This window comes from Anopheles coluzzii, chromosome 3, assembly GCF_943734685.1.
Source record: "Anopheles coluzzii chromosome 3, AcolN3, whole genome shotgun sequence".
NCBI lineage: Eukaryota > Metazoa > Arthropoda > Insecta > Diptera > Culicidae > Anopheles > Anopheles coluzzii.
The window spans coordinates 47581359-47590057 of NC_064671.1; the positions used below are offsets into that span (position 1 = coordinate 47581359).

Here is an 8699-nt window from a genome sequence, read left to right on the forward strand (position 1 = left end):
CGCTCTGCTTCTCAAGCTTTGCTTATCAGCGGTTTGCTTTGGAACGAGATTGATTGTCCTTCACTACTTAACAGAATACCGCTGTACGCGCCTGCTCGCTTTCTTCGACGCCGCGATTTCCTTCAAATCCCGTCGAGAAGAACGCTTTATGGCACCAATGATCCGTTTTTTCGATCCCTCCATCGCATCAACAGTGCCTCTGGTGTGTTTGATTTTCATATCCCCCCTCAATTCCTTCGCCCCCTCTTCCCTCAGTTCTTTGACTCCCTTTTTGTTTCCCCATCCTAATTCTTTCATCTTACTTGTGTTGGCTGTGTCGCAAATTGCTTGCTGTCTAGTATATGTTTGTCTAGTTAGATTTAAGTATTTGTTTGTTATCATTAATTTTAAGTTTTAGTCAGTAAGTTTCCCTATATTTAGCCCTCTGAGGCAGATATTTGTATGTAAATAAATAAATAAATAAATAAATATACTGCATGGTGCCGTCTTCTGGCCATTGAGCCTCTTGCCGTAAAGAAACATAACGCACAGTGCCTTTTAATCGGTGGTCTTCTCAACGGTGCCATCGGCTCACTGTCTCTGTTGTCCCGTATCAACATGCTTGCACCATCTCGGCCGCTAGAAATATGGCGTGGAGGCGTCCGCCATGAAGGCTGGGACTGGCAGGCGAAGGCGCGAGACCCTGAGCGGTTTCTCCTGAGGCAGACCAAGACCGCAAAGCCCGGATAAGTAAGTAAGTAATTAATTACAAAAATTGGCAGAGTACTAGTTCTTAGGACTCCTTACAGGATGGACGTTGGGGCCCCGAGGATGGCGAATCATTCCCCCCCCCCCCTCCCCCGCAGTCAGCAACAGTTATTGAAGGGCATGTGGCCGATGATCGTTAGGGTCCCATGGCATCCCCACCCCTCCCCTCCCCCCCTCCCTGCTCATCATCTGTAGGTGGCCTCAATTCGTCTTACCGGCTAGGGCCCCTGATATCCTAAATCCGGCACTGGGGATATCTTCAGAGCAGTTCAAAGATAGATTCCGGCTTCTGGCATGGGTAATGTAATGCTGCTAGTATTACTATCACTTTTGTAATAATTGCTGCTGTAGTGCAACGGCATTATTTTGAAAATCTTCAATTAGGCCACTGTGCCAGTTGAATTAAATAATTAATAATGATAATAATAATAAGTTTTGCAATATTAATGGGAATAGTAGAAGCAAATAACGACAAATAAAAAAATGTAACTGCTTACTGATATGATGAGGGCATCGGTACATACAATTATGGCCAGCCCTGTACAAAATGGCAATCATGCAACTCCCTACAGTATTTGATATGAATTAAGTAAAATTCACAACAAAAAAATAAAAAAAAAAAATACAGAAACACACATACAAAACCACTGCTGGGCATGAATGAAATTAATGTATCGTATTTGACGTCGCTTGTGGCCGATGGACGGCGCCTGCGCAACATTTTCATGTCACCCATGGACGGAAAGCTTGTTTGAAGATGTATGTTTCTATCAATAGCATTCCGAAGGTGTGCAGAGCATACGGAAGAGAAAGAAAATTTGCTACCACTCATCAATTTTGCATTTTTGCAGCATACGGTATTGTGAGAAAGCAGCACAAGCGGTAAGCAGCATGCACCAAACGTCTTTCGAACGCCCCGCAGGCATCGGTGTGCTGGTGTATTTGTAAAGTAAAAACGTAGCTTTGTGAAATAATGCCGTTCATGCACTGTAGTGTACCGGATTGAGCGGAACACTGATAACAAAACGGTGCACCATTAGCAGCACACCACACGGGGCACACACGGGTCGATAGGTAAGTCCGCACCAGCAGCAGTGGGCCATCGAGTGTGTTGGGCGAGCTTCTGGAGAAGGGCCCGCACAACTCGCGCAAATAGAACCATCGTTAGGTGTTTGCTGCGTTAGGTGGTTGTGGCGTGTGTGGCTCATTTTTGCTGCAAAAGCATACATTTGTAGCATTCAATTTTGTTTGGCAGCATATTTCATCTCTTCCCCTCCCGGACGGAAGCCGTGGGTGCAAGTAAAAATGACCTTTCGCAGCATTCGTTTGTCCTACATTGCAATATGGAACATCTTCTTGGTGCTACCAATCGTCACCTCTGACAATGACTATATCTCAGGTAAGCAAGCAATTAATTGTGCAAAGTTTAGTGTGCAGTTTGAAGTTTTCTGCTGGCAATAATAAGAAAAAAACAACTGAAACTTAAAAACGCTCATCGATCGATACAGCGATACACACATACGCGTGTGATCTAAACAAAGTGAACAAAGCAAATCCTGTGTGAAGCCATCACCAATCTCTCTTGCATATTCGTACTAATTTTCTTAGTGATTCGAACTTGTTGCTTCTCCCCACATGTATTGCTTTGTGTTCAATGTGATCGTTATCAGGAGTTAGCTTATTGATTTGTTCAATAGAATAATAGTACAGAAGCTTCCCTGTCAGCAAAACGTTGGTGGTAAAATCAGAATGCATTGACGTATGGCTTAAATAATGTACATTCAAAGCAATTAATAGCATCGTAAATGATCCACGCAAAACGCATTGATTACACGGGATAATGTATTGCATATGTACATTGATTGAAAAAATGCAATATGCTAAACTGTACCCATTTCTACACAGGCTACCATCGTCGATTGCACCCGATGACCCCAGTGTCGTGGACATCAAAAGGTGATTTAAAGCATTCTTGTTTACCCCTGTTAACAACTCCCACCCTAATCTTTACACATTAACCTTTCCCGCCCTCCTTCCACTTACAGATGGACACGATACGAGGGACAATCTGGTGAAAACGATCAACATTTTCATCGAGGAACAGGCGCGTCGCCGCTTTCTCGAGCATCTGCAGCGACTGCAGGCGGCAGGAAGCAAAAGCATACCGGCCCCTTCGTATCTTGGCACGGGCGAACTGTCGGACGAGTATCGGCCAACGTACACGTACCAGTTGCCGCTAAACAATCAGATTGACTCAAGCGAACCGATTAACTTTGCCGTTGGTCCCAGCGATCCTCGATTCTACGACCAAACTACTGGCCTGGGCCGTGAATCGGACCTCGATGAGCTCGGCGGTGCGCTGGGTGACGGTGGCGATGGACCGTCTCCCTACGACAGCACGGAACGGCTCGGAACTGGACTGAACGATGGTCGTTCCGTGTTGGCACCGGGCGGTGAAAGCGTCGCCGCCCAGAAGCCGATTGAGGACTACCGCCATCCACCACCACCACCTCCGATACGTCCCAAGATTGGAAAGGGTACGAACGGGCGCAAACCATTCAAGAATGGAACACTGACGACCCTATCTACTACCGCGTCGGATCGGAGCAGCTCCAACGGCGTCGTGCAGCAACCGATCGAGATCGGCACCGGATTGGGCATGTATCTTATTGCACTGATCGCTGGTATCAGTGCAGCCATTACGGTAGCCCTTATTTCGATAGGTTTCGGATGGTACACGTAAGTGTTTGATTGCGATCCCCAGGCCACACTCTGCACTGTATTCTGCACGATTTGTATTGTAAATGTATTTTATTTTCGATCACGCACAAACAGCCTTCACAAAAGGACCAAAGCGGCAGCGGACGTTGAGTATCCGGCGTACGGTGTAACGGGACCAAACCGGGACTCGGCCGCAGGTATCGGGGTAGCAGCGGCCACCGCAGGCGATCGAAAGCTCGCACAGAATGCGCAAATGTACCACTACCAGCATCAGAAGCAACAAATAATCGCAATGGAAAATACGACGCGCAGTGCGGCCCACTCGGAACAGCCGAGCGAGGATGAGAACGAGGAAGGTGACTACACCGTCTACGAATGTCCTGGGTTGGCACCGGTAAGCAAGCGCCTATATTTGAAGGCTGAGAGTAAGTTTTTGATCCACATTGCTTTACATTACACAGACCGGTGAAATGGAGGTGAAGAATCCTCTCTTCTTGGAGGATGGGCCTATTAATGGTGTCTCCCTGCAGCCATCGATTAGCGGCGAAGGCCCAGCTATTGGGGTGGTATATTTGGAAAAAGCGGTACAGCCGCAGGCTCACAACAATTCGAAGAAATCGGTAAGGAATATTTACAACATATTTACCGCCAAACATATTGTGAGATGTGCTAATTTCCCCTCCCCTTGTCGTTACAGGGAGAATAAGCCTAAACCCTTGACAAGTGTTGCAGATGCCGCTCACATTGATATCCCGTTCCTTGTCCAATATCCAGTACCTAACATTTCAGATCAGTGTTTTTAGTCATACGTCTTAGCCTGAAGCAATCTATGAAGCTTTGCCGATGCTCCCTGTCCATTCAAGGCCTAAGGTTTTACATTTCATTCCAATCAATTCGTCGTCTTCATTGAATGGGATTGCTACTGCAGCATCCAATAACTTACTCCTACTTCTAAAACTGTTATCAAACAATGCCAATATTTTACACTTTAAACTTCTTCTCTATACTATTATTATTATTATTACATTCTCCCAATCCTTTCATGATGGATCCGAATCCGGTCATGTAAAACAAAACGAACAAACTGATAACTTGAACAAAGTTACTGTAGCATGTTAGAGTAACAGTGCATGATGATCAATATATATATACACTTTGAAATGATAAAATAAACTTCTATATTTATACACATACACAACCAAAACACATATACATAACTATATATATATATCAATGTTAATAAATTGTATCGAATCAGAGATTTTATTCTTGCCTAAGCAATGTGCAATTAAAAACCAAAACCAAATAGCAGCAACCAGTCGAAGAGGCTATAGTCAAATGATGAGTCGAGTTTTAGTGGCACCTGAAGGTGCGGAATGTTGCTAGGACAGAAAGAAGATGCATGATAGGGACTGTATGATAGAACACGAACGAACAATTGTACCAGAGCATCAGCATTTATAGACTTGTGCGAGAACTATAATCACTAGGGAGAGTGAAACACGATAGGCATTTTAAATACGAACGCACGTGTACGGGCTCGAATGTGTAGCGCTGATGGCAAATGGTCTAATTTAACTATACTTGTAATGATCGTCTACTAACCGAACAGTACCGTATGAGGAGCGAAATCACTGGTGAAAATGTATAACGCATGCCCAGTCCAATAATACCCATCATTTCCCTCGTACGTGTGCTGTCAATTGCCGTAGAACAGATTTTCTTGAACATTTTCCCAGTGACAGGTTGAAGGACATGGACACATTTTGAAAAACAAAAGCCAACATATACTTTGAGCCACTCGTGTGGATTAAGATTGGTGCAATACACCGATCAGCAAGTACAGGGGCAACCGTAGTTTGAACAAAAGAATAAAACTTGTGTACTTCAACAACAATGTGTGAATAAAATAAATACATAGCGTCATGTACATGTGCATACTATATAATGTTAATGTTTTACTGTTTATTTGTTCGCAACGAGGCTGTACACAATTGTTGTCTTAAATACTAATCCCTAATCTAAACTGATCGCCTATACATAATCCAGAGGAAGGGAGGGGACGATAGAGAGTACCAGATAAACCAGAACGGAAAGCGGAGGGGGAGATGTGGAAATCAAAAAGGTAGGATGATTCATGGAATGTACGGATAGCACGCAGCAATGAGTCAGTCCGTTCCACTGCAGTACGACGGAGAGTGATGAATAAAGAGGAACTGGTACGGAGGGAACGGATGGGGGCGTAGACAGGGATTGACGAGAGCAACGTAGGGGCATCAATATGGTTAAGAAGGATTGAAGACTATGAAGACGCTTTGTGCGCTTGACCCTCGAACATCGAGGGACTGCAAACCGAGCAACCGACATCTGTCTCCATAAGGAGGCAATGCAGAGTGTCGTACACCAAGAGTGCTCAGGCATTCTTCGGGAAAGACCTTTGCACACGCTCCAAACGGTCAATGTATATCCTTGCCGAAGGAGACCAAATTATTTGATATTTTATTAGTTAAATTCAACGGCCCGTATGTGGTCCTCTTCAAGCGGGTTGCAATAAGGTAAAACAAAACTTTTAACATGAACTTAAACGCAGTAAAAAATAAGTTAACACAAAGTAAGTCTACGATCCTCTACGTCGAGTAACGATCTAGTGCGGAGCGATCGCGATGGGACGTAAAAGTTGAGACTGGAGAGTAGCGCCGGACAGTCAATGGAGTTGTCCAGCAGTCCAACGACAAATAACCTCTGGGCGTTACAATTATGTTGCTTCGGTGACTCGATACCTAGCAGCGCACATCGACCGTAATAATCCACTCCAGAAGCGCAAAGCGAACCACGTGAATTTGCGCTGAATCGACTCCAAACGGGCCAGGGGGCGGGCAGCTGATGGCCACCATATTCCGAGCAGTTCTCAAGCAATGATCTGACCAGTGGACAGAAGAGCGTTTTTAGGCATGATAGATTACGGAGGATATAGACATCATTGGTCTGCGGCTCTCCTATGTAGCAGAAGCCTATCAAGGGATCGAGCAGGCGGCAGAGAGCCTCGGATTGCAGATAAACGAGGCAAAGACCAAACTGATGGTGGCAACATCAGCGGGCCCACCAACAAATAATCAGAATCTACGTAGGCGTGACGTGCAGATAGGTGAACGCACTTTTGAAGTCGTCCCACAATTCACCTATCTTGGGTCAAAGGTCAGCAATGACAACAGCATGGAAGCTGAGTTGCTCGCAAGGATGCTGGCTGCCAACCGGTCATTCTACAGCCTGAAAAAGCAGTTCACCTCCAAGAACCTGTCGCGACGGACGAAGCTGGGACTATATAGTACCTATATAGTACCAGTACTCACATACGCCTTTGAGACATGGACACTGTCCAAATCTGACGAAGCCCTCTTAGCCGCGTTCGAGAGGAAGATGCTCAGAAGGATACTTGGCCCCGTTTGTGTGGAAGGACAATGGAGGAGCCGCTATAATGACGAGCTATACGAGATGTACGGCGATCTCACTGTCGTACAGCGTATCAAGCTCGCCAGGCTCCGGTGGGCTGGCCATGTTATACGCATGGAAACGGACGACCCAGCCCGTAAAGATTTTTTAGGCCGTCCACAAGGACAGAGGAGGCGTGGTAGGCCCAAATTGAGGTGGCAAGATGGCGTTGAGGCGTACGCCATTAAGGCCGGGATAACGGACTGGCAGACGAAGGCGCGAGACCGTGAGCGGTTTCGGACACTCCTGAGGCAGGCCAAGACCGCAAAGCGGTTGTAGTGCCGGATAAGTAAGTAAGTATTGATTGTCAACAGCATTTATGTACGTTAACACTAGAACCGCCGATGGGACTTTTTTGACCCATCGCACTCGAAAAAGGGGTGTTATTCCGCTTGCCGTCGTGACAAACCATTGAAATTTTCTGACTTTTATTTATTTTGAACGATCTTTCGAATGCGCTAATAAAAATTATTGTATTCCATATGGTTCTTTAAAAAAATCATTTTTATCCTAGAACCGCCATATGGGACATTTTTGTCCCATAAGCAAATTTAATTGTGATGGCTGGCATCCCTGCTGTCAACGAGTGAGGGGTGTGCTTCTGCAAGTCTGGCAGCACTGGCGTGTACGCATTTTGTGACAAGGCATGTCAATATGAATATAACAATAAAAGTGCGCGAAAGTATTTAACTACATACGTGCTTTTACTCTTGCTTACTACGTGCTTATGTTTTCGCTATATTCAATCGGTTAGTCCATAAAAGCATTCTACCGTACACTCTAGCGCAATTTTATTAGTAGCACTGGTTCGTCGTCTTATTATTATTATTATTATTATTATTATTTATTAATCTTCAACGGGCCGTATGGCCTAATTAAGATGTAACAGTTCAATAAAAAAAATACATAGCAAAAACAAGTTTTGCATCGCAATTCACTGCGGCCACGGCAAAAGCCGGAGACGTTCCTTGAAGCACTGAGTTGAGATGTCGAAGTCGAAGCAATCCGAGACAGTGTTGAAGACAGCCGACATGCGGAACATAGGGTCTGACCGACCAGCACTGGAACGGGGTTTGAGCGAGCCGTAGAGTTTCTCTAGACCTAAGTGTTCGGGATGGTGCATAGATATCGACTCGATGCAACAAAGGCGATGAGTCGATAGAGCCATTTAGCAATCCAGCGATGAAAGAACACTGTGCATTGCGTCTTCTAACCGAAAGAGGTTCAAGGCCTAGAAGACGGCACCGCGCAGCTTACGGAGGAAGATTATTGCGATCCTGCCAGGGAAGTAGGCGTAGGGCATATCTCGTGAGCTTACGTTGAATCGCCTCAAGTCGAGCAATTGAAGAAGCGGTAGTTGGGCTCCAGACTACGCACAAATATTCCAGAACCGAACGAACGATACAGTTGTACACAGCTTTGATGCACATGGGGTTGCGGAATTCATTAGTTGTCCGGATAACCACGCCAAGTAATTGATTTCCTCTGGCTACAACGTCATCGATATGCTGTTTAAAGTTCAAACTAGAGTCAAGCAGAACGCCCAGGTCTTTGGCATGATTCTGTCGATTAACTGCAGTGCCGTCCATGAAGTAGGTCCCAGTCACTGGGCTCCTGCATCGACTAAAAGACACACAGTAGCATTTCTCGATGCAGATAGTCAGTCCATTACGCTTGCACCACGAACTGAAAATTTCGATGCAGTCTTGCAGGAATGTACAATCACCTGTGTTGTGAATAGG

General features: G+C 45.4%; 1 protein-coding gene across 2 annotated transcripts; it reads left to right on the top strand.

Annotated features, from left to right (window-relative positions):
• The first annotated feature begins 1496 nt into the window (after positions 1-1496).
• Positions 1497-5416, top strand: LOC120957827 (uncharacterized). 2 transcript variants are annotated; one of them, XM_040380205.2, is made up of 8 exons: positions 1497-1534; positions 1599-1821; positions 2003-2146; positions 2653-2703; positions 2793-3486; positions 3583-3862; positions 3930-4088; positions 4166-5416. In XM_040380205.2, exons 3-8 carry the CDS (start codon positions 2053-2055, stop codon positions 4172-4174), a joined length of 1287 nt encoding a protein of 428 aa, XP_040236139.2. In that variant the 5' UTR covers positions 1497-1534; positions 1599-1821; positions 2003-2052; the 3' UTR covers positions 4175-5416. The 2 variants fall into 2 exon arrangements, with proteins under 2 accessions (XP_040236139.2, XP_049464728.1); XM_049608771.1 differs by lacking the exon at positions 2653-2703 and having other exon boundaries at positions 1516-1821.
• Positions 5417-8699: the final 3283 nt, after the last annotated feature.

Excerpts from the sequence above, each read along its gene's own strand:
- LOC120957827 (XM_040380205.2), top strand. The coding sequence starts at position 2,053 with ATGACCTTTCGCAGCATTCGTTTGTCCTACATTGCAATATGGAACATC. Across the intron at positions 2,704-2,792 it reads AGTGTCGTGGACATCAAAAG|ATGGACACGATACGAGGGAC; the intron begins GTGATTTAAAGC and ends TTCCACTTACAG. Across the intron at positions 3,863-3,929 it reads AATGTCCTGGGTTGGCACCG|ACCGGTGAAATGGAGGTGAA; the intron begins GTAAGCAAGCGC and ends TACATTACACAG.